Source organism: Chrysemys picta, chromosome 10 (genome assembly GCF_011386835.1).
Source record: "Chrysemys picta bellii isolate R12L10 chromosome 10, ASM1138683v2, whole genome shotgun sequence".
NCBI classification, from domain to species: domain Eukaryota; kingdom Metazoa; phylum Chordata; order Testudines; family Emydidae; genus Chrysemys; species Chrysemys picta.
The window spans coordinates 9,163,938-9,189,473 of NC_088800.1; the positions used below are offsets into that span (position 1 = coordinate 9,163,938).

At 42.4% G+C, this 25,536-nt stretch overlaps 1 protein-coding gene across 1 annotated transcript in view; it reads left to right on the top strand.

Moving 5' to 3' along the window:
* Positions 1-25,236, top strand: part of IGF1R (insulin like growth factor 1 receptor) — a 271,414-nt gene extending 246,178 nt beyond the window's left edge. The window contains exons 15-21 of the mRNA XM_005294854.4: positions 1,212-1,282; positions 2,247-2,476; positions 2,843-2,953; positions 5,974-6,133; positions 7,245-7,374; positions 13,102-13,236; positions 22,173-25,236. Coding sequence (XP_005294911.2) covers positions 1,212-1,282; positions 2,247-2,476; positions 2,843-2,953; positions 5,974-6,133; positions 7,245-7,374; positions 13,102-13,236; positions 22,173-22,539 — 1,204 coding nt within the window. The 3' untranslated portion in view covers positions 22,540-25,236. The remainder of the gene's footprint in view (positions 1-1,211; positions 1,283-2,246; positions 2,477-2,842; positions 2,954-5,973; positions 6,134-7,244; positions 7,375-13,101; positions 13,237-22,172) is intronic.
* Positions 25,237-25,536: the final 300 nt, after the last annotated feature.

Here is a 25,536-nt window from a genome sequence, read left to right on the forward strand (position 1 = left end):
AAGGAAAATTTAGTATTTGCACCAACGTTTAAATAAGCTTTGGCTGTTTTTTGCATGTAGAGATTTACGTTAATCCCTTCTCCCACCTCAGATATAGAGGCACTCCTCGGACTTACGACACAATTGGTTCCTGAAAATTGCGTCGTAAGTCGTAACTCGGAACCGCAATCCACTCTATTGCGGGACCGAACGTCATAAAGTCGAAACCAATTGCCGTAAGTCGAATCAGGGTGTCCATTCAGAAACGTCGTAAGTGCCGTTCGTCATAAATCGAACGTCGTAAAGTCAAGGACTGCTTGTATTTACTGAAAATGCTTACATTCACTTTACACATGGCATTTACCAAATCTCTGTCTGTACAAGAGCGATAGTTTTTAGTGGCACTGTTTAGTCTGGCATTATAGGTTTGCTAATTGACACCCCTCTCTTACCCAACCTTTATCTTATACAAACCCTGCCAGCTCATCCCAAGCCTGCTCCAGCCCAGGGAATGAAATGTTTGGTCACGTTTGCAGAGCCTTGATGATAGTTTATTAATCTGCCAGAACTGGACCATAAAAGAGGTTGCATGTAGCATGTTTCCTAAAATCAAGACTATCCCAAACCCACCTAATCTCCTGCAGGTTGGGAAGCATGGAATCCCACGACTGATCCTGAGCACAGATCTCCTGCATGGCACAACATCATATAATCAGTCCTGGGGGAAGAGCTTTTGGATACTTTTCTAAAAAAATCTGCTCTAGGAATCATTTTGGGGAAGTTGAATGGCCTGTGTTATATAGGGGGGTCGGACTAGATCACAGTGGTTCCTTCTGGCCTTGGAATCTGTGTTTACATTCAGCCATAAAAAGAAACGTGAGAACCTAGTGCATTACAGTGTTTCATATTCATTCTTCTCTGGTGCAGATATGGTGTAAAGAGGACTGGAACGGAACTGGGGAAGGGGGTGGGGAGGGGAGGGGTCTCCCATGAAGACTGTTCAGGCCATTTTCTCAGTTGGTGTGGCCCGTATTGGTATATGCAGGGAGAAGAATAACTCTGTTAGATCAACAAAGTCAGTTCCTCTCTCATCTTGTCCGAAAACCCCTCCATGTGTAAGAAGCAACAGGACAGGTGGTGGAGCAAATAGTGGAAAAGCCCAGGAAGAGGAGGATTGGAAATGCTAGTTGTGTTTTTAAGGATGAAAAAAAATACATCTTATGTTTTAACAGGAACAGTGACCGACTAGGCAATGGAGTGCTTTATGCTTCTGTGAACCCTGAGTACTTCAGTGCTTCTGATGGTAAGTGTGGCCTTGAGCTTCTGATGCTTTTACTTTAATATATTCTGTTGTGTGAGATCAGGTCAAGCCCCATTTTGAAAGATGCAGAGATTTAATAGGACACAGTCAACCTAAAACTCAGCTTGCTTTATCTATATTACTCACATATCAATAGTCTGTCAGTGGAAATGTATAATGCCACCACGGTTAATAAACTGAAAAAATATTTTTAAAAAGTCTTCTGTCTTCTTGCAATTTGCACAGTCAGTCAAACTAGATAGAGCAGTTTCACTTTTGGATTCTCATCCACTCGTCTAGTGTTATTGTTTACCTGCCGCATCCACAGGTTCCGCCGATCGCGGCTCCCACTGGCCGCGGGTCGCTGTTTCAGGCCAGTGGGGGCTGCAGGAAGTGGCACAGGCCGAGGGATGTGCTTTACAACTCATGTTTTGTATACTGAGTTTGCACATAGTTGTTCCCTAGTCATTTTCCATTATGCAAGCACCATAGTTATGCTTCCTTTTTTCCACCACAGTCGTCATCCTTTAAGATTTGTGTATGCTTTAGGCTGGTAACAATCAAGTAATCACAATCCTAGATAGAACTGAAACTGGCCATGAAGTTGACGGCCTCTGCTAAAGGTCATCTCAGGTGAGCTAGCTTGATAGTCATGATGGCAACACAAAGCACTGACATTGTTTGGGATTGTAGCTTGTTCCTTTGACTGCTAAGGCTGGGGTTTCTACAGAGAGGGAAGAAAAAAATCTTGAGTCTTTAGGTGCTATGTAAAAGCCTAAGGTAGGTAAACTGTCTGGGAAAGAACATGGAAACAATTGCATATATAGCTTGATACTTACGTCCTCGTGCTGTGTGCATTTTGCTACTCATAATTCATGGTTGGGGTTTTTTATCTTGAAGCCACAAGTCTTCTCAGAATTTGCACAACTTTGTGTGGAATATCATTGGCTGTTCTCTCTCGCTCTAGTATACGTTCCGGATGAGTGGGAAGTGCCCCGGGAGAAGATCACCATGTGCCGGGAGCTTGGGCAGGGCTCCTTTGGAATGGTTTACGAGGGAATAGCTAAGGGAGTGGTGAAGGACGAACCAGAAACTAGAGTGGCCATCAAAACTGTCAATGAGTCTGCAAGCATGCGTGAACGGATAGAGTTCTTAAACGAGGCCTCAGTCATGAAGGAGTTCAATTGTCATCATGTGGTAAGTTGCTTGAAATTGAGCACAGTTTCCTTTAACGTACCTGTAGTTACTGGCATGATGGTATCAGGTGCCAGGCTTGATTGACTCCATGATACCAAGAGTCAAGACCTCCTAAAGCAGCATGCTAAAGGAAAGTGCTTCCTCATCACACGGCTCTCACGACGTGCGTCGTGATAATGCGTTAATAGGGACGGCCACTGCCACAGAGTTGGGATCGAAATCTTTTCGAAACTCTTCCCAAGATTTGTGGGTGTTGGTTCCAGACTAGGGCCACTCCTAGTTAATAACCGGGCTTTTAATTGGTTAATAATTTACCCAGTAATAATTAGCCATATCTGCTGGGTAATCTTAACTTTTCCCTTTCAGGTGCGGCTGCTTGGAGTCGTCTCGCAAGGCCAACCAACACTGGTTATCATGGAGCTCATGACACGCGGGGATCTCAAGAGTTATCTGAGATCTCTGCGGCCGGACACAGAGGTGAGCGTGTGGGTTGGTTTTTTTTCCTCCGCTTGCAAGAAAAGGTAATGAGTTCAACACACCAAACTTGCCCATGCTGTCAATCTCGTGCCTTGTTTGGAGCAACTGTCCTTGTCAGTGTTTTCTCATGTAAACCTTCCTCATGCACATTGGCCCAGTTACTGTACTGGCTTGGCACAGCTGCGGAGCCTCATTCGTCTGTGATTTAGTACACAATACCCCTGGCTTTCTGATGCATACGTTAGCAGGTTTCTGCAGACCTTTTTGTGTGTCTCATTTTTATCACATCTTATTTCCTCCACCCCATTTATTTTAAACGTTGTGGGCCTGTTAAATTACAGATTATCTAAAAAGAGACCATTGCAGAAATGCAGGACTATCTCCAGTTCACTCCTCATGTTAAAGCCAACTGATATCTTCATTGTGTACCATAATTTCCCTCATTCTTTTTTCTTTTTAATCTGTAAACTAAGTGTGGTGCATAGTTTACTTGCCCTGCTGGCAGCTAACCTTCATCACTAGCTATAATAGGAGCCCAGTAACTGAGTAATCAGCTTCATCATTTCATTGCTGACTTTTCCAGGGTGTTCACGCCCAGGGCTCTTCAGAACCTTCTCTGAGTTCCTGCTACTCTTTGCTCACTCCCCTGTGTCCGACCTGTGCATTTAAGGAGTTAAATACTTAGAAGATAAATTTCATTCTGTATTTCTCGCAATTATCTTTTTTTCTCTTTGAGCTCTGTTAATGAAACTCCAGCTGTTCTGTGATCTGCTGCTCCTTATGCCAAAAGAGCGTTTTTCACAGGGATAGTAGAATGTGTACAGTAGCACACATGTCCCACCGCTGTGTCACTAAGTGCCTGTTTTTCAGGTTTGAATTAATCTTTCTTGCCTAATCTGACTCTTGATAAAGCTGCAACACAGTACAATCATTTAAAAAATGCACGAGCAGGGTAATTGCTCTTGGATGAAGCCCTACATGCTGCCCCTTTGTTTTTGACATAAATTATGAATGAGCACTTTGCAATAAAACGAATATTTAGTCATGCTCATGTTTAATATTCAGCCCTGTCAGTCTAACAGATAAAATCACTCACGTACATTACAGGGTCCGAAAGGTTAGGAAAGGACGTTAGAGGTCACTTCCTGCTCAAATTAAGGTTGGCCGTGTTTAAATGTGCTCAGCACTTTTCTGTGACCCTCAATTTCACAGTGCAGCATTTGTGATGTAAATAATTTATAGCAACAGAGAGCAAACACCTGGTTTGTGTGTAAGGTTTAAAATGAAGGGCATTTTATGAAACAAAAGGCAGGTTCTTTAAAAACACTGTTCTGTACCCCATCATTTAATGGGAATATGGATTACATAAGGATTGGGCTAGCTTCTCAGCACGGAGGTCAAGGATTTTTTTTATCAAGGTACAGGTCCTGGGTCATATTGAAGAGCTCACCAAGAGCAAAAGTAACAAAATTCAGTAGACTTCGGAGACAGTGAGCAGTGATATTATAAACAAGAGAATGATCGAAAAGGAGTACTGCCTAGTCTGTTTTTCTCTTCTGCATGCTGACATATTGTCGTCCCCCCCAACCCTCCCTTGAAAAGTGATTGCTGCGAGCGGGAGGTGCTGGGACAGAGAGGAGAAGTTGCTGATCCACAGGGCCACTGGCAGGCGGGAGGCGTGGGGGGGGGGGTGGAGGGGAGCTGATAGGGGGGCTGCCGGCCCACCCTGGTTCCAAGCCCCCACAGCCAAACAACATTGTAAGCAAACATTGTGCAACTTTAAATGAGTATGTTCTCTAATAGATCAGCAATGAAACAACGTTAACCGGGACAACGTTAAGTGAGGAGTTACTGTATCTTATAGTGCTTCTCATACTGAACTCATTGTTCTAGATAGATGCAGTGGATTGGCTCCTTCCTGACTGACTGCCACAAATTCTTGAGCCAGTGATTTCACCACACAGTCATGGCCCTTCCACAAAGGGTTCCAGCTTACATAGCCCTTGCTATCAGTAGGGTATAATAATTGCATACCTTCAGATGGATGAATTTTTCCAGGTTTCCTTAGATCTATCCCTGTGGGTCCTTTGCTGTGAGATCCATTCCATTTAGGAATTGGGGAACTTGGAAGGGTTCCCAGAGAAGGAGTAGAGAGACTCATAATAATAAACACGTGACACACATTTTGAAAGTGCTGAACAATCATAATAAACCTGAACACCATCAGCTATAGATAAGTATCATTAACACACCCACCCACACAGTGAACGTTTAGTGATTTGATCTGCTCAGGACTTCTGCCTTCTACTTTCCTGCTCAACCCACTATCCAACACTGCTTATCTTGTAGCCGGAGGTATAAGTCTTAGTCAAATTTGCACTGGCAGATGTTAAACCACAGTGTGATGTGCTGAGCTATATGCAACCATCTCAAACGTTGCCCTCCAGTATAGTATAGCTAATAGCTATGGTAGCAAAAGCTGTATATACCTTTAGTTGACGATCATGAGTAAATCTATTTTATGAAAATTATCTGAATGGCTTTTTTTCCCCTTTTGCAGGAGTATATAAGTAATTCAAGAGGCAGCACGTCACTGGGTGTCAGGAGAAATAATTTAACAGTATCTTGTCACATTTTCTGTTTTGTTTCTGTTGATAGGCGCGCACTGAGTTTAGAATTCTGAAGTAATGCGAGAAGGTGATTTCTTAAAACTTGTAGAAGAACTTTAATAGCAAAAATGACCCGTTTAAAGCAAAACTTGTTAGTATTCCCCAAAATAGAATGTGCTGCTATACAGGAGCTAATTGTAACCAAGTTTTATGTGGGTGGAGAGAGAAGACATGATTTTCCCACTAAGCAGATGCTATGGTCTATAATAATAAATTGTTGTTCAGACTGGTCCTGGGTGTCGTGTCAGACTGACTTCTGATGATCTGATTAAGAAATGCATGTTGCAGTTTTTGAAGTGGAAACAATTTCTTCCCCCCGCCTCACACTTCTACCTACTTATTCTTGCTCAGAATAACCCAGGCCAATCTCCTCCAACTCTGAAGAAGATGATTCAGATGGCAGGAGAGATTGCTGACGGCATGGCATACCTCAACGCCAACAAATTTGTGCACAGGGATCTCGCTGCAAGGAATTGCATGGTGGCTGAAGATTTCACTGTAAAAATTGGAGGTACTTTTTCTTTCCTTCTCTCCCCCCCCCCCCCCCTTTAAACTCAAATGAAACGGGGGGAGGGATAGCTCAGTGGTTTGAGCATTGGCCTTCTAAACCCAGGGTTGTCAGTTCAATCCTTGAGGGGGCCACTTAGGGATCTGCGGCAAAAATCAGTACTTGGTCCTGCTAGTGAAGGCAGGAGGCTGGACTCAATGACCTTTCAAGGTCCCTTCCAGTTCTAGGAGATGGGATATCTCAATTAATTATATTATTATATATTATATTATATAATCCTACGGTTGGCATTGAAAAAGGCACCTTAATTTCCTTAAATTGTCACTAAGTCGAGTATTTGATTCTGGGGATGAATATGTTCTACCTGAGGACTCACTTAAATGTGCTTATAGTTATGTCCATCTGAGTTTTCACTATCCGGGATTTGGTCCAAGTTCAGCGCTTACCTACTTGAGCTTTCTGGGAAGGAACAGCATAGTCTTTCATGAGATCTGAACTAGAAGATATGAAAGGAAATTGAATTAGCTTTTGGGGAGAGAGGGGGTTTATCTCCAAAAAATAAAAACCACTTGAAGTGATGACATAAAAGTGATTTGGTAAAAAGTGCAAGTTTCTTCTTAGATTTTTTGGGGAAAAGAATCAGAGTTCAGCATACAAAGAGCCCAGCTTGTCATTGTGTAGATATATTGAAAAAATAATTTTGCTTATTTTATCTTGAGTATGAATTTGTGCTGAACGTGATAAACTGAAGGCACTGGCCAGAGCTGTCCCTAGAGTAGGCAGGAACTGTTCTTGCTCTTCCACTGAACTATGCAATGCTAGCCCTGACCCTACAGTACTACTGCTAGACCAGTTCTGGAACTCCCATAAATGCAATCATTCAAATCTACTCATGACCCAGTTCTGTTCCCAGAGAAATCAATGGGAAGATTCCTGTTGGTTTCAGTGAGGGTGAGACCAAATCCTGGGAGATATCTCTGATGAAGTAAACCATTATGCTAACAAATCACAAATACTTTGTGTTGAAGCAGTGATTCTTGGTTGGCCAGGTTCTTTGGGACATGTTAATTATCCTGGCCTGTAGACTCATGCGTTTTATTCCCCTACCTTCCAGATTTTGGCATGACCAGAGATATCTACGAGACAGATTACTATCGGAAAGGAGGGAAAGGTTTGCTTCCTGTGCGCTGGATGTCCCCAGAGTCACTGAAGGATGGAGTCTTCACAACGCATTCAGACGTCTGGTAACAAAACAGGGGCTTTTAAAAACAGTTTATATATTCTTCTTTTAGCCTCCATCAGATTTTTATGGATAAAAACAAGCAACTAAGGTCTACTAAGTCTTCAAAGGCTCTGCTTTTCCCCCGCCTATTTTACTGACCATGAGTCACTCTATTTATGCCATCCCCATTGTAAATTGTCCATCCGAAACCCTTTATCCCATATTCTGTTCTCAGATGCGTGCGTAGCTTCCATTAAAAAGCGTCTGCCTGAGACTGAAGGGATAATCGGCCATTGGAGAGGATAAGTGCTTCTTTCAGGGATAGGGAATCAACCACTCATAGCAAAAATCTATGGCCTACGCTTACCCAGAAAAGCAACTTGGTCATTTCCAGTCCTCCTCCTCTGAGAAAAGCATTGAAAGGTGTCAAATATACACTCAGATTCTTCGACCTGATTCTTATCAAATTCTTCTGTGTACGTAACTCTGTTTTCTTACATAGGAAGTACAGAAGCTAGAACGCACTGACCTATTCTTTGGAATCATCCGTTACGTATTTTCCCCTGTAGTTTTTGCATACTGTTTCACTCCAATACTACAAGATCCTTTAAAGAAAAAAAATTGCATCATAGCCATGCCCATGAAGTTAATAATAGAGCTGTACAGGGGAAATCAAAATATGCCTTTTAGAAAAAAAAATACTCTGGGAATAACTTTTTTTTTTCTTCTCAAAGGTTTGAGGATAGGTGCCCAGCTTCTGAAAGTAAATGCAGGGCTTGGCAAGAGCTTAATATGTACTGGCAAACCTACATTTCTAAGTCTCTCTTGTTTTCTCTTCCTTCCTAGCAAGAGGTTTTACAGCTGGTGTGTTACAGAATTGGCAGTTGATTGCCTCCAAATGTCTGGAAGTTGGTAGAAAAATTATTTAAGTAGTAAACTATATGATTTTTAAACAGGTTGGATGTTTTGCAGTCAGTGGATTGTAGTTCTACACAGCATCAACTTTGAGTGAAAGTTTTATCATTGAAGTTATGACAAAGGAAACCAAGAGGGTTTTTTTTGGCATAGTTCATAACGCTACTAACCCGTCAACCTATGAAAATGTGTGTTGCTTAGAAATGACAGACTGAATCCAGCCAAATCCTCTAACTACTGTAGGGAAAAGCAATCACTGTAGAAGTTAAATTTGCCATTTTAGCCACGTGTTGTTGTACATGCAGTAATAGTTGCATTCCAATAGCACTTTTTATTACAACTTAGGTACATAAATAGCACCACTGAAAACAGCCTTCTCTGGCTAGAGGGTGACAACCAGCTAACATGACAAAGGAGTGGATTGCTAGCAGTCTTACTCTTATTACACACAACAAAAGGTATTTTGGGACCAGTGAAGTCACAGAGTAGACAGAACTTCAGTTTAATATATTATCCAAAAAACCTAAACACACACAACCATCTGGAATTGAGCTGGTCTAGTTTGAAGAGCAGAGCAACACGATTTTGACCCATTTTTATTGCCGACCAATAATTTGTAAATCCACCAGTGGTCCTCAGCTGTCATTTACATCAAGGACTGACTATACTTGGTCAGTTCTTGCACCTTGGTAAATAATCCAGCTCATTCCACTTGCTTCGTTTTTCTCTTTAAAACTACCACTTAAACTGCATATTGCTCGAACAAAACCCAAATGACAGACACAAATTCTAGACAAGGCACGAATTTAATCATCAGAAGTGAATTAGTGCTCTAATACATGCAAACTGGCCGAGGTGTGGGCTTGTGTGTTATCTAACTGCCACAGATCAGTGTCCTTAGAAATACCACTTCAGAAAGTTTTATGAGTGCTTAAAATGCAGCCATTTAAACATGAGTGGCACAAGTGTGTGATTCTTTACCACAGCAGTGTTGTGAGGAGCAGAGGGAGAATACGCATCACTATAGAGCTATATAATCCATTACTCAATCCAAAGCAAGGTTAAACAAACACTACTTCACTTCAACAGTGGCACAACCATGTAATCCCAAAACATAGGTATCTTAGCAGCAGCTGCAAAAGAAGGGGCGGCGGGGGAAAGCAAATCACCAAAGACGAGGCTGGAAAAGACCAACCTTAAAAAAAGATTATTTCTTTGGCATAACAGACTTCTGCTTGTAAAAATAGAAATTGTCATTTGTATGGTACCATACTACGGCTCTTACAAAAGGAACTTTAGAGCTTAGAAATATTCAGACATGGTGTTTGTGAATTTTAGAATGCATAGCTTCCAATTCCAGAAGCATTGAGAAATAGATCTTTGCTTCCTTGGAAAGAATTTTTGGGAGCTGATTACATGTACTTTTCTGTAACTCCCTATTCAGTGTAAAAATTATAACACTTTCCCAGAGAAAGAAATGACCTTTGGGGAATAGTTCGTCACCGTTTGGCACCACGTTTCAAGAAAGATCTGGACGAACTGGAGAAAGTCCAGAGAAGAGCAACAAAAATGATTAAAGGTCTAGAAAACATGACCTATGAGAGCAAGCTGAAAAAAATGGGTTTGTTTAGTCCGGAGGAGAGAAGACTGAGAAGGGATATAACAGTTTTCAAGTTTATAAGAGGTTGTTACAAGGAGGAGGGACACAAATTGTTCTCCTTAACCTTTAAGGAGAGGACAGGAAGCAATGGGCTTAAATTGCAGCAAGGACGGTTTAGGTTGGACATTAGGAAAAACTTCCTAACTGTGAGGGTGGTTAAGCACCAGAATAAATTGCCTATAGAGGTTGTGGAATTTCCATCATTGGAGATTTTTAAGAGCAGGTTAGACAAACACAGTCAGGGATGATTAGATAATACTTAGTCCTGCCATGATTGCAAGGCACTGGACTAGATGACCTCTTGAGGTCCCTTTCTGTCCTATGATTCTGTAAATATTTATTACCCTTCTAAAATATTTCCTTTAGGATTATTTAATGTCTAATGCTAGAAACAACTTAAACATTTTTCTAAATCCTCTTTTGCAGGTGTAATAGTCAAGGTATGAAGGAATGGTTAAATATGGGGAATATAGTGGTGTGTGTCTGTGTACACAATGTGTATCAATAGACTGAGTATATTTCATACCCACACATTCAACCACACACATCCAAAATCATTAAATTCAAAAGATTTAAACTTTTGAACATCTCAGAAGCATTGAAACCTGACTTATCACTGTCATGAAATACTCAGTGTCTTGTTATTTGATCTGCTTGTGAGTAAAACAGCCATTCCAGTCTGTTTTAAATAACATATAGAGCAGACCAGATGCTATACATTAAAGACCTCTCCTTTTCAGTACTCAGGCTTTGAAGTTGCTTCGTGCAAACAATATTGTTTGGCTGTATTTTGGGGGTATTTTTCTTGCTTCCAAAAAAATTAAAATACCGAGAGTATTTTTCTGCCTTTCTGGTAGTATATTGTGACATCAGGTTCCACAATCTTAGATGCCATTTTTAGGAGCCAAATGTCAAAATGAGAAAACTGCAAATGGCCAGACATCAGGATTTATAAGCTGTCAGGTGAAATGGCAAACTGTAAAAGTGTGTCTGGAGGGTTTGAAGGGCGAGGGTTTAGTCTGGTAATTCACTTTGTTATTGTTCTTAAAGACTGAGGAATGAGGTAACTAAGGAAGACTTTTCGTTGGGCTGCAAGGAGAGGGCCAAGATCTTAAAATTAATGCAGTACCTTTTGGGATCCAGAGCCACAAGGTGCCTTTCTGTATGATAGGTCTTTGCCATTTACAATGTCTGTTAGATCTGCTAAACTATTTTAAAGGAGCAATGCAGGTTTGTTCCTTGCAATGTAATCTCTAGTATTGTAGTAGCACTCAGGAAATAAACTCAGTAGCCTCTTTCCTGTGGCTATCAGAATCACCAAGAAGTGGAGCAGAGATTTTTTTGTTTTGTTCCAAGTGTAACTGCATAGTTGCAAAACCCTTTCGTCATTTCTGGTTTAAACAAGAACCCATTTTAGATACAGTGGATAACCTGAGATGTAAAACCACTCTACCATAACCGCCCAATAATATTGAACTCCTATTTTCACAACACAAACCTTACTACTAGCCCACACATCCTTGCTTCCCTATAGCAAGTTGGGCTGGGTGCAATCATGGTGAAAACAAGGATCTGATTTTGAAAGATAGAATTGTTCTTCTTTGCTGCTCAACAGTGTGTAAATGAGATGAGGCTTCAATCCTGTAGAGATTATTGATATTATTGTCCATCTTGATCTCATGTTAGTTTACTAACATTTTAAGAAAATTTCTGTAGGTGCATCAAGGCATTAAAAATGTTTTATCTTTAATTACATGAAGGAGCTGCTTAGTTCTGTGTAAGATTGTCACGGAAAAGAAACGTGACATTTTTCATGTCAAGTGCTTCTAAATCATAACTGTACTTGTCTCTATTACCTACTGAACAGCTCACGCTACTAGATCAGCATCTTTCTCCTACTGTCCTTTTGCAGATCTGTAGATAGGTTCCCTGTATCTTGCAAAATGACAGTTGAGCTTCCCAAGATGGTTTAAATGTTCTGAATAGATCTTCGTAGTGCAGCGTTGGCTCTTGGTGCAAGAGGCACAGAAAGATGTACATTTTTGCATCCTATATGATTAAACAGACCTAGGCATCTTCCCCACATCTACTCTAAAGCAAGCGAGTTGCATTGGTTGCTGTCATGTCTCAGATATGTCTTGATGTTTGCATTGCCTCTGTAACTTGGCACATGGGAGAACCTAAAGCAGAGTGACAAAGGGAGAACCCAGTATTAACCAAAAAGTATTCCTGTGTCACAAGCAGGTTTTTATATGGAGAACAAACCATATGGCATTTGCAGGCTTAGCAGCATACATTTTAATAGGTAGCCATGTCATGGCTGAAGTGGGAAAAACTCAGGGTTTTTTACTGTTCAGTGTTTCTGTTGTTGAAGCACGTCAGACAAAATGAAAGGAAAAAAGCAGCTAACCTCAGAGGAGGGCTATGCTGCATGCTTGTCTTCCTGAGCTCCCTTTCTTTCCCCATTTGCCAGAAGTACCCGAATATAAGAGAGAAGAAATGTCACGAGTTGTTTTTGGGTTTGTTTGTTTGTTTTCCCCACATGTCAGGGTTACACTCCTCATTTCAGTGGCCTTTCAGGGCCAGCTTCATCTGTCACCGCAGCAGTTTTATATCCAAGTGTAATTGTTATGCTAAAAGAGTTACACTATGTTAAGGTTTTTTTTTTATAATGAGTTTAGTTGTCTGCTGGACACAGACATCCTCTACAGACAGAAACGGGACATGAGCAGCAACAGTGCACGTCTCTTCACTGCTCTCTCCTCTCCACCCCCTCCCACAAATGCACCTCACACCTGAACTTGGAAGGTGCACCTGCGGAGATGAGACCAGAGTCCATTCTCCTTGCCGTTTCCCCACTTGGCACTCATGCTGACAAAGTAGCTAGACTGCCAGTTAGTCAAGAACAGTGATGGCTTTTGTTGACACGGTGCCTAGACGGAACCCACCAAACTCATTAACATTGAGCAACCAAGTAGCTATCTGATGTCAACAGCTTTTGGTCACCACCAACTCAGAGTTATAATAGTGGCTTAGCAATGAAAGTTTTCTTATCATGTTATCAGTATCTTGAGCAGTCAAGTTGGTGGGTTTTTTAAGAAAACACCCCTTCATATTCTCAACCAAAATCTTGCTTGTTTGCGTAACACTTTTTAAGTCGTAATTGTTTTCCAGGTCCTTTGGTGTTGTCCTATGGGAAATTGCAACATTAGCAGAGCAGCCATACCAAGGCATGTCCAATGAGCAAGTTCTTCGCTTCGTGATGGAGGGAGGCTTATTGGAGAAACCAGACAACTGTCCTGATATGCTGTAAGTATCGCCTGTCATCTTTATTTTTCACTTTGAGCTAGGTTTGATGTCCTCTTTAAACTGTGATGCTGAGTTACCAAGGTAAATCCAACTCTCACTATACTCTTGTGAGCTGACGGGATTGTTTTTAATTCAGTGATGTTGTGGTATAACTACTGGAAGCATCAACAGTCTCTTTTGGAGCATGGGCTCCATCTGACTCATGTGATCAGCCTTGTTCTGACCTCCACTGTTCATTGGTGCTGCAGTGCGACATCTGTTTTGAGCTAAGTATATTTAACGTGTCCCTTCTATGTAACCTCCCTTCTCCTCTCCTCTCCTTTCTTTTCTCCCATCTAAATCCAAATAAGCAACTAAAAAGGCAGTATGAAGGATTGTTCTAGCAGTGCTAGTTTCTAATTGAACTGTCCCTGTAAACTGAACATGTGCCTTAAAATAACTTGGCTAATAGCAAGAATCCCACATTAGCTAAACTTAGGTTCTCAAATAAGCAGCTAAAGCTCTTGTTTTCTCTATCCAAGGAAATATAAATTGTGTAAAATAAATGTTTCTGTTTGGGGAGTTTATCCTAGTAGTCTTTTTTAAACCTTTCTATTTGATTTAAAATAATGTGGTTGGATATCAAAAGAGAGAAGCAAGAGTTTGGGACAGCTGAAATAAATTGTGAATTAACCCTTTGGAATCCAAGCTTTCTAATTCAGCATGCAGCTAAAATAATGCAATAATTCTTCTTCCCAGACCCATTACCACAGTTGATAGCACTCGTTGCATTGAGGTCAACATTTTCTCCTCCCTTCACAATTTCCTTTCCTGTAAGCATAAAGAGAAAGAAATGTCCAAATAGCTTTCTCCAGTTCTATTATCAGCGTTTAATCAAGTCTCATTGCACTAGAGCGTCTACAGCTACAACAGGCTTCAGCCTTTCGCTTTACATTGTTAAAATACTTCTGCTGGGTTTTGTGTACAGTCGTTTCAGTTGTTCAGTCTTTTACTACTTTGATATGCTTCCCAAGCTAGCTTTCTGGAAGGAAATGCTGTGTCTTGCAGTTACTGAAATTTGTTGGAGGCCTACAGAAGGGATGCAATCACTTACAGGCATCAGCTGCTTGGGATTCTTAGGAAAAGAGCCTCTGGCTGGAGGACTTGCTTTGGTTTCAGATGACAGTCAGTGTTTTGTTGTTGGAGGAGGATGGGCCGTGGGCGGTGGAAGGAGGAGGTCTGACTGCCATCTGACGCCCCCATCTCACATTCTTTCCCTTCCATGATTCTGTGGAGAATTCCTGGCAGTCAGATGGCTTTGAAATTATGCTTGACATTATGGGAATTATACAGCAGGGGCTGGGCATGTGGAGGGACCTAGGTAAGGTGATCTTGTTTCAGGCAGCAGTAGGAAAGCAAGTTGTACAATGGGAATGAACTTGGCAAGAGATTTAGCGTTAGAAATTCCTCATTAACCTGGTATATGGATAGAAATTACAGAACCATAGGTCTGGAAGGGACCATAAGAGGTTATCTATTCTATCCCCCTGCACAATGAGAAAATCTCTTTCTCTCTCTCCCTCCCGCCCAACTGTCACTCCTCTCCTCCAGGGGGGAGAGGGAAAATAGAATCTATCCTGGCAGGGAAGGGGACAGGTAAATGATGCCTCATAGATTGGGCATAAAATGCCTCTGCATCTTCTAAAATGCAGGAAATTAAAAGTGCTTTTAACTTTTGAAACTTCAGTGACTTGCCCCACCCTCCCTCACAGCCTGCCCTGTTTTCACATTCACCAGACTCCTCAGTCTGGTCAAATCCCCATGAAAGAACCAGAGATGTGCCCTAACCCAGCTCCACATGCAGACATTTGCTTGGCTGTCAGTGAGCGTATTTGGAGTTGCTAACTCCTTGCTGAGCCATTTCTTCACATCTCTTTCCCCCGCCCACGCTGCAGCCCGTCAACATGAGATGTAGATGTACTGTAAAACAGTATCACCAAACAATGTCCCATGACCACAGCCAGGGCTGATGAGTGAGGAGGAAAGAGAGGGCAATGGTACATTGGCCCTGCCTGAGGTCAAAGAGGCTCCCAAAATGTCTATAACATCCGTTGAAATAAAGTGAAATGGGAGAGGATGGGGTCCCAGTGAATACCATGTACTGAGGCCCCACATTTCTCTCGACAAGCCTGATCACAACCGCTCCAATTAGTGAGCTCTTCCTTCTATATCACCATGGAACATACAGAGGAATGGTCAGTATGCAGAGATTTCCCTTCTCCCACCTTTAGTCCTCCCTGTATATCAGGGGTTCTCAAATTGGGGGTCATGAGGTTATTAGGTTGGGGGGGGTCGCGAGATGTCCGCCTCCACTCCCAAGCTCTGCTTCGCTTACAGCTTTTATAATAATGTTAAATATAAAAAAGTGTTTTTCCTTTATAAGGAGAGGTGCACTCAGAGACTTGTGTGTGAAAGGGGTCACCAATACAAAAGTTTGAGAACCACTGCTGTATATTCTGTTTCTGGTCACCAATGGGTACGCCAGGAAGAAGAAAATCCTTGGAAAGTACATTTCTGTGCATTGTACTGAGGCACAGATGGCCCTGGAATTCAGTACCAGTCTCATTGCACATCCTCAGTTTATGCAAGGCAATTGTTGGCAAGCGTTCTGTGAAGACCCATATCGAATGTGGGAAGTTCCTTTTTTGGTGGAGGGGGGTAGGTGCGGTGATCTTTTTCTCTCTGGTTTTGACCCTTAAGACTGTAAGGTTTTTCTTTCAAAGCATCATGTTCCCGGGCACGTCTGGGAATTGTTGTAGAGTGCAGTCACCACATAGATGCATCAACCTTAATTTCATCGGCCTGTAGAGGGAAGGTATTTCAATATTCAATTCAAGGTGTCCAGGAAGCTAAGTCAGTCTGCTGCAGGAAAGTCAGTACACTTCTTGCGCTCCGCATAGTGTGCATGGCAAGGCCAGAAGGGGAGCTAGGAAACAGGCAGTATAAATGTACCACAAGACGCACCTTTGTAGCTGTGGGGCCTCCTTCTCCAAATTTGTATGGCTTGAAAGCAGCTAAAATAAAATGGGGTGTGGTTGATGTCTGCGGAGGCAGCCAACATGTTTACCCTTTGGGCACAGTGTAGTGCAAAGGCTCCCCCAAAAGGAGGGAGGGGGTAAAATGCTACATAGGAAAACCCGCCATGACCCTTGCTTAATAATCTATAACAGTAACTATCCAGATTTCTCACATAGTGTCTCTCTGTAATGCTGAGGGCTATTGTCAAATGTAGGGCCTTTTCTTTCTCTCTCTCTCGCTCTCTCTCTCGCTCTGAGGTTCCATCTTGGGCGGACATTATGCTTGTATGTTGCTATGCTTTGCTACCCTCGAGCAGTAGAGAGACATTAACGTCTAGATAAGTGTTTCCCAAGCTTGGCATGCCGCTTGTGTAGAGAGAGCCCGCAGGCCTAGGGATGTGCTGGCCGCCGCTTCCCGCTACACCCATTGGCCTGGAAAGGCGAATCGCGGCCAGTGGGAGCCGCGATCGGCCGAAGCTGCGGAGGCGGCAGGTAGACAAACCGGCCTGGCCCACCAGGGGGTTTCCCTACACAGCCGCGTCCCAAGTTTGGGAAACACTGACGTAGGAGATGTGTTGCTGCTTTTCCTCCTTTTGCCACCTAAGTAGCATCTTATATACTGCAGTTGTAATAGCAGTGTGCTGTGCGTCACACTGCGACTGTACATCAAGGAGTTTTGTTACTGTTAAAGCTCATAGATAGTGTGTTCCCACTGGGATTTTAAAAGTTAGTTTAGTTGAGGCGGGAGGGAGAATTCTGTGTTTGAAGCAAGAATGCTTTGAACACTGGCTTCCCTCATCTGTAGCTTAGATTACCAGCCAGTTTAAACAGTTCTGATTTTTGCTTTGTCTGTGGTTACGGCTCATTTTAGAGCCAGGATCTACCGCTTGCACCACTTAAGACAAATATAGAGGTCATTCCTGCTTTTTAGAGGATGTAGTGGGCAGCGGGATAGTAACAGCCCTTACTCTTCCTTGTAAGTTCCTAGCTTTCATCAGACCCAGTCATAAGGAATCAACTCTGATGCATATTACAAATATATATTGAGTGAATCATGGTCTCTGTTAGTTGCTCAAAATATTAAAAAGGAATTCGGCTTTTCTAGCAATTTATCTATTTAATGCTCCAGTGCAGAAAGCACAAAGACTTTTGCTGCATTTTTGTGTAAGCAGAAAGTGGAAAATTCATTTCAAGGACACTCAATATTCTGCTGCTTGGTGATTGCTGTAACTTCCCAGGCCTGGTTTGCCATCCCTCAGAAACATAGGTATTTAAAATAAAAAGAGAGTTTTATCAGCCCGTAAATTCTTCCAATTGTCTACTGGAAAGTTTTCTTGTTGAGATCGTGTAAACAAGGCCTCCAGTCCCACAGAGTAAAAAAAAAAAAAAAAGAAAAGAAAAAAAACAAAAACCCTTCCTTTTATGGGAAGCACTCTTAAGGTTTTTGATTCTGGAATGGCTTAAAAGAAACATCACATGTTCTTGTTTGTGCTGATGTCACATGCATTACTTCACTGCTTGTGGTATCTCCTTAAGCATTGCCCCTAGGCCGCAGGGCTCTGAGCCAGTGAATAGCCAGTGTTCCTGGCCCCAGCTAATGCTTCTATTCAGGGATATAGCAGTCAGCTGGAGAGGAAACAGCAATGAAGTAACAGAAATGGATTTTATATATTTGTGTGTGTGTGTGTGTGTGTGTGTGCGCGCACCCGGGTGTCAGACTTTCTCCCCTTTTGTAGGGGAGGGGAAGACCCATTTTTATAGGTTGACTTCAATCTAAATATAAAAAGGTTTTAAAAATTAAAAAAAAAAAATGTATATGTGTACATGTCTGTTGTGATCCAGCGGCTAGCAGTTTAGGTGATTTTTCGTGCTACAGATTCTTTTGCTAGATTACTTTTAGTCTTTGCATTAAAGGGATATAATCAGGTAGTTGATTTTTGTTCTTGATAATATCAGGTTGTGCCCAACCTAGTATTAATAGAACTGTGTTTGTAGCTAAAAGAAACATTTCAGTGAAGATAATTTTTGTTTGGATTTAAACATTCCCCCAAGCTGTTTGCAACCCAAACATGGCAGCATACGCTCTAGCTCAGAGGTGGGCAAACTATGGCCCGCGGGCCACCTCCGGCCCGCAGCTCCCAGCTGGGGAGGCTAGCCCCTGGCCCCCTCCCCCGCAGCCTCAGCACGGCGCGCCACCAGCACTCTGGCCCGCTGTTCCTGCCAGGCAGCGTGGCGGTGTGGCTGGGTCCGGCATGGTAAGGGGGCGGGGAGTTTTGGGGGGCAGTCAGAGGATAGGGAGCAGGGGGCGATTGGATGGGGCGGAGGTTCTGGGGGGGAGCAGTCAGGGGACGGGGAACGAGAGCGGGGGTTGGATAGGCGTGTGGGAGTCCCAGGAGGTGGGGGTGTGGATAGGGGTCAGGGAGGGGGAGAGGTTGGCTGGGAGTGGGGTCCCTCGGGGGCGGTTAGGGGCAGAGGGTCCCAGGAGGGGACAGTCAGGGGACAAGGAGCGGGGGGGTTGGATGGGTCGGGGGCAGGGGCCAGGCTGTTTGGGGAGGCACAGACTTTCCTACCTGGCCCTCCATACAGTTTTGCAACCCTGATGTGGCCCTTGGGCCAAAAAGTTTGCCCACCCTGATCTAGCTTATATTTCTTTTCTCCATAGTATCAGTGCCTCCCACAAGTAAAACTAACAATAATTCTGTCGGTCTCTCCCTTGCTGACAAGAAGCAGATTTATTGGGCGTTGATTTTTTCTTTTTGGAAGTACATACCCATGACTATGAGGGTGGAATTGCAGAAAATCGTGGGTGAAGAGATGAGTGAGTGCATGAGAATGAGAAAGTGAAACTAGCTAGTCTGCTTTCCTTGCATGCGGAGTATACTGCAAAAAATAAACAGAGTAAATGATGAAAAATAACTGGATGTTGAACATTCTTTCATTGGGGTTAATTTAATAATAATATATTGAGATATACCTATCTCATAGAACTGGAAGGGACCTCGAAAGGTCATAGAGTCCCGCCCCCTGTCTTCACTAGCGGGACCAAGTACTGATTTTTGCCCCAGATCCCTAAGTGGGCCCCCTCAAGGACTGAACTCACAACCTGGGTTTAGCAGCCCAATGCTCTTACTGGGGTATTGAGGATTATAGTATCTTTAAGTCACCTTTGTACTGTCCCAATCCTGGGCTGCTCTGGAGACCAGGGAACACCCTAGCATAATTTAGACAAACCTAGGGCCCTTCTAAATTATGGAGCTTCCCTGGGCTTTCCTACGCGCCACAGCACTGCCTGGAATCTCCACAGTACTGTTTGCTGTAGTCAGTCTCAATATACCCTCCCACCTCCAGCATGTTTCTGTGAGGGAGTCCTCGGCCTCTCATTGTCTTCCGTAGTGTCCATACTGGGAAGTTGTCCCGGCCCAGATGTGGGGGTTTAGAGCCCGTTTACACTGCTCTGGTATGAAGGAGCCAGGAGTGAGGCTCTTGCCCCAGATTTTTAACCCGACAGTGTTCGTCCCTTTAAAAATCAAAATGCATTTCCTCTGAAATAGTTACTTTGGTCATATATTTTCAAAAGTGGATTCTCCTCAGCCCAGATGACTCTGATATTGAACCTATAACAGGGAACACTTCTATAGGCATTTCAATTTGATTTGACTTGCTTTTGTCAGGAGTAGGTGTGAACCAAGCTTGCAGAGGGTTAAATGCCTTCTTGGACATCTGATTTATTTCTCTTTAATCCTTCATTACCTTGGGGATGTTTTACATATTGATCGAAGCCCATAGATGACATAATTTGGGGAATAAAATGCTGACTATATGATCTAGGAAATCCATGTTGCGAGGCTAAAGTTTTATATAAATAAGTCAGATCTCTGAGGATAATCTTGTTTTCAGAGGCTTAGGCTGTTTAATTAACATAGTTGAAATCTATCTATGTTGCTATTACTACGAATAGTCGCCCCCAAACCATTGGGGGCTATCCATAAATTATGTAACACATCAGGGTGGACCTTAATTTTGCGTGAGTGTATGTTTGAGTGTTGCAAAGGGGATGGGTGGATCTTGAAAATAATCAAAAATGTGGAACATAATTTATGGACAATCCCCTGTAATATCTGAGCACCTCATAAACTCAAGGATTTATTCTGACTGCATCTCTGTGAGCCAGGGAAACGTTATCCCTGCTTTACAGAACTGAGGCATAGAGATTGTGATCTGGCAGAAAGTCTAGCAGAGCTCGGAATTGAACCCAGGGTGCCTGGGTCCCGATCTAGTTGCCTTAACCACAAGACCAGAAAGAAAGAAAAATCTTAATGGGTCCCCAGATCACTCTTCCGGGAGCTGCTCTAGGATTGTTCTCTACGATGTATTTTCTAGTGTGTGTTCTGTACTCTGTCTGGTCTTGATTGAAGGACTCTTGGACTTGCTTCATACTTTGCAATCTCTCCTTACTTCAGTATAGTAAAAGTTAAGGCTTGGACCAGATTGCATGTTTTTTTTCTGACTTGTGTTGCCACGTGCATTGGCTTGAAGTTTTTATATTTATTTTCCTTTTCTCGTAGTATTGCCCGGAGCCCGTTTGTACCATAAGAACAAGAGACATCCCTGCCCCGTGAGGGCAAAATACTGAGTTGTGTTGCATTCAAAGTGCAGACTGATCTGAGAGGAATAGCCAGTCTTGCAATGTCATGAAAAAGACTATTTTCGTTATGCGTGTGTTGCTGTACGCATCTTGTGGTTTTGTTTTGCCAGTGTGGGCTGCTGTCCTGGCAGATATAACCACAGATGTATTAAAACAGGTGATCTGTAAAATATTACTGCATCGCCGGCTAAAAATAAAAATCAATTGAGAGTTTAAAAAAAAACGGGCAGCAGCATTCAAATGTACAAGGTATTCAAAGTGATTGTTGTCTCTCAGAGAAAACATGGTATCACCTTTTCGCTTTCCAGGAGTTTGACATGGTATGATTTTTTTTTTCCCTTTAAGGCCAGACTTACAAGACAGGGGACTCTATTTGAGAAAGCGTTGACTCTGAAAAGTGCCAACTAGTCGGAGTAGTTAATTGACTGAACATGATCTCTGTGTGCTGTTGTGGCAAAGAGGACTAAGTCTTTGAATGAAACAGGAGAATGTGGAATAGAGATAGAGAGGTGATATACGGTATTGATGAGAGTGCTACTGGTGTCCATAATGTACCAAAAAATATTTAAAAATTGGAGACGATTCAGATAGGCACTGCAAAAATGAGTGCATGTTTGGGAAAACGCTGTGCAGTGAAAGATGTAAAGAGCTCAGTGTATTTAGCTTCTCTATCCATTCTAGGTAATTTCTTCCTCTTTCTTTAATCAAGATTGAAAGTTTCTCTAAAATATATGCTCTAATTCATTCATAATTTATTGGGCTCTATGCAGGAATTACTGGGTGAAATGTCAATGGCCTGTGGTGTTCAGGAGGCCAGACTAGACAATTACCGTGGTCCCTTCTGGCCTTTAAAATGTATTAAACTATCTTCTCCATAACTTCGGTGCAAATGATCTGCCTGAATCTCTCCCGTATCCTATAGCATATTCAAACTTGCCAATTCGAAATGGGGGGGAATGGGGGAGTCAGGTTGTAATTCCACCAAGGGTATTTCTGGTTTTAGGAGACTTGTACTTTGTGTTGTATTTCATATTATAAATACTTTTGTTCAATGCAATTAAGCGATGGGACCTTTGCCATGGCAGGATGTAAAGGCATTTGGTGGCTGCAGTGTGAAAAGTCAGAATGGAGTGTCTCCAGGGTTCAAAAAGAACTTATTTATGTAAATATATCAAATTGCATATGCATATTTAGGTTTCTAGGATTTTGTTGTTATGTTTTTGTTTTCATTCCAGGTTTGAGTTGATGCGGATGTGCTGGCAGTACAACCCCAAGATGAGGCCCTCCTTCCTGGAAATAATCGGTAGCATTAAGGATGAGCTGCATCCAGCATTCAAAGAGGTCTCCTTCTTCTACAGCGAAGAGAACAAGCCTCCAGACACCGAGGAACTCGATCTGGAGACTGAAAACATGGAGAGCATTCCTTTAGATCCCTCCTCCACCCTCCAACCCACTGACAAGCACTCAGGACACAAAGCTGAGAACGGCCCAGGCGTGGTGGTGCTGCGGGCCAGCTTTGAGGAGAGACAGCCGTACGCGCATATGAACGGAGGACGCAAGAACGAACGGGCCTTACCTTTGCCCCAGTCTTCGGCCTGCTGATCCTTAAAACCCAGAATCTCACAAACACACACATGTTGGGGAAGAAAGACAGAAAAGAAAATATATTCAAAAGCCTACTGTACCTCAGTGGATCTTCAGAACTGCCATAGCTGCACACGGGAGAATCCTCTTTTCAGTAAACAAGATAGTTTTTTCTTTGTTCAATATGCAAGCAGATGTTTATTTCATAAAGGACTCTGTTCAGTGGGGCGCACAGTCAGCCTTTTAAAACTCTAATGTTAACACTTAATAGCAACAGAAAACTTGAGATCTGATGTCTCTCTCTTCTCTTTCTCTCTCTCTCTCTCTCTCTCTTTTTCTTTCTGCTTCATAATGGGAAACATATCTGCGTGCAAGTTCAACCATACAGCACTTTTATCAGATCAAAGAAATTGCAGGCCAGGTGGCTCCCCGTTAGCCCTTGCAACACCTGCTTAACACTGTAGGTCTTTATAAAAACAGAATTGAAAAAAAAAAAAAAAAAGACTGGATTTTTAATGTTACTCTAACCTTTTTAGGAACATGTAAAAGAATTAAAAAAGGGCCATCATTCGTCCAAGGTTGTTACCATTTTCAACGCTGCCAAATTTTGCCAAAAAAAAAAACCTGAACTTTTTTGGGGTGGTGGTGGTTTTGTTTCACGGGGGGTGGGGTGGGGGGTTGTTTGTTTTTTGTAGGCTTGGAAGGAGCACAGTAATCAACTGCTCCATTTAAAAGAGATACTGACCAATACACTCCATTCAATCATACACTGGTATTTAAAAAAAAAAATCAGATTGTCTAGATCTTTTTTTAAACTGGACAAAACATGATTTGTTTTCTCATGATGGAGAGGAAAGGGGGGCGGGGTTTAGAAATAGCCCTCCCTCCACCCGCCCTCCCCCACCAAGAATTCTGGACAAAACTGGCAGTGGTGAGCCAAATATCACACACACCCACACACACACACACTCTCTCTCTCTCTCTCTCTCTCTCTCTCTCTTTTATATATATTTCGTGCAAAAAGTTGATGGCACGCCAAAAACAGCAAGCCAGCCTGAAATGACCCAGAAGAATCTCCATCGTTGTAGCCTGCCCTCCTTCTCAGGCTCGCAGGAAAACACATGTCGAAACAAAAATTGGAGAAGACAAAAAGTGGTAACGGATTCAAGCATATGACGCTTTGTTGACCTTTTCTCTCTGTTATTAAGACTTCTCAAAGGGTCTTGCAGTTCTATGTTAGACCATGGATCATTTGCATACACATTGTCTTTTGTGTCACTTTTATAACTTTTTTACGGTTCAGATACTCATCTATATGTCTGTACAGAAAAAAGCTGCTATTTTTTTTGTTCTTTATCTTTGTGGATTTAATCTATGAAAACCTTCAGGTCTGCCCTCCTTCCCTTCCCCCCACTCCAACAAATTTCTTATGCTTTGTACTATAGTGTGTAACTTTTACTTCCTTCTTCCTAGTAACTGATCCCTGTAACATGATTTGCCATGAACTGTTTAATGCCTTTTTATAAATACATTTCCTCCTTTTTTTCCCATTAGTTGTTTTACAACATCTTGGCTGTGTGGGATACAGAGCTCTTGAAGGGACTGGGGGAGAAGGGGTACACAGCCAGTAGCACTCCAGTGGTGCTGTGGTGGTTTTAACCCTATCCTCCCTCCCTCCGCTAACCTCTGCCCATGCAGCACGCGAGTCTGTTACAGTGCAAGGCACGATACAAACTCAGGTCAGAAAAAAAAGGTTACATATTGAGTACATTCTTGTTCAGTGTTCATATTCATCGTTGTACAAGAGTCAGCCCCCCTCCTTCCCTTGCCTTTTGTTTTGGTTGTGACACACGCATATATATATATTTTTTTAATTGTTGGGTACAACAGCGGACACCAGGCTTTTGGGTCTCTATTTTTTAAAATGAATATTTCAACCCTTCCATCCCATGAACAACAGCTATGTTTAGTCTACATCGGTTGAGCTGTCGGTGCCAGGCGTTTTGATGTAGGTGGCCATTCAACGTTCTGATCTAGCAGACCCCCAGCTACTAGGCCTTCTCATTAGAAGATGTTGAAAGGCCACATTGTGGGCTGCCCCTTGTTCAAGATCCCCCGATTTGCCAGCAGCCTCGGTGATAGCATGCGGTGTGAGATCAGGCAGGGAGGATGTGCGCGCTCTTAAGTGGGTCGGGGCCACTAGATTTGCTAGCAAACAGTTAAATGCAGCAGCTATGGAAACCTGTACAAATACAAGCTTGTTGCTCAAACCATAGACCAAACTTCAGCACAAAAGAGAAATAGTAGCTTGCTTGTTTGGCAGAGGAAGCTTTATGAATGTGGAGGGCAAGGAGGCAGGGTTTAAGGAGGGTGTGGTGGGGGCCATGATGTAAGTCTAAAACAAAGGAGCCATAATAGTTGCTCATCTGAAGTTAGTTATAGCATCTAACCCCTTGTTTGGCACTGAGCCAACCAAATGATGGCAGTAAAGAGGTTGTTCTGGGATGGAAATGTTCAATTTTTTTGAGTAAGAACAAAGCATTGAAATATACTGATTGCTCGTTGTGACTGGAGATTTAAAAAAAAAAATGTTTGTAGTGCTTTTTGCTTGTGTAGTTTTTAGGTCCCACTATCTTCTCTTGCCTCTGTCCCATAGTTATTTTTCCCTTTAAAGAAAAAAAGAAAAAAAAAAAAGAAAAAAAAGTTAATTAAGAAGGTATTCTATGTAGGATTTTTTTATTTATTTTTGTGATATCAGTTTAAATCACTGTAGAGATGCCCCATAATAAATTTAAATACTGAGATAAGGGTTTTCAAGTATGACAGGGGGACAGTTTTTGATTTTTTTCAAACATTTATCTACCTCACTCTTATTTTTTTATATGTGTATATATAAAAAAAATACATCTCACATTTCTCAGCAGCCGATAGAAATGCCGTTGATACTGGTAACTTCTCACTCACTCTACAAACCACATACTCCAGGTTTTGGAGAGAAGCGGTCGCTACGTTTCC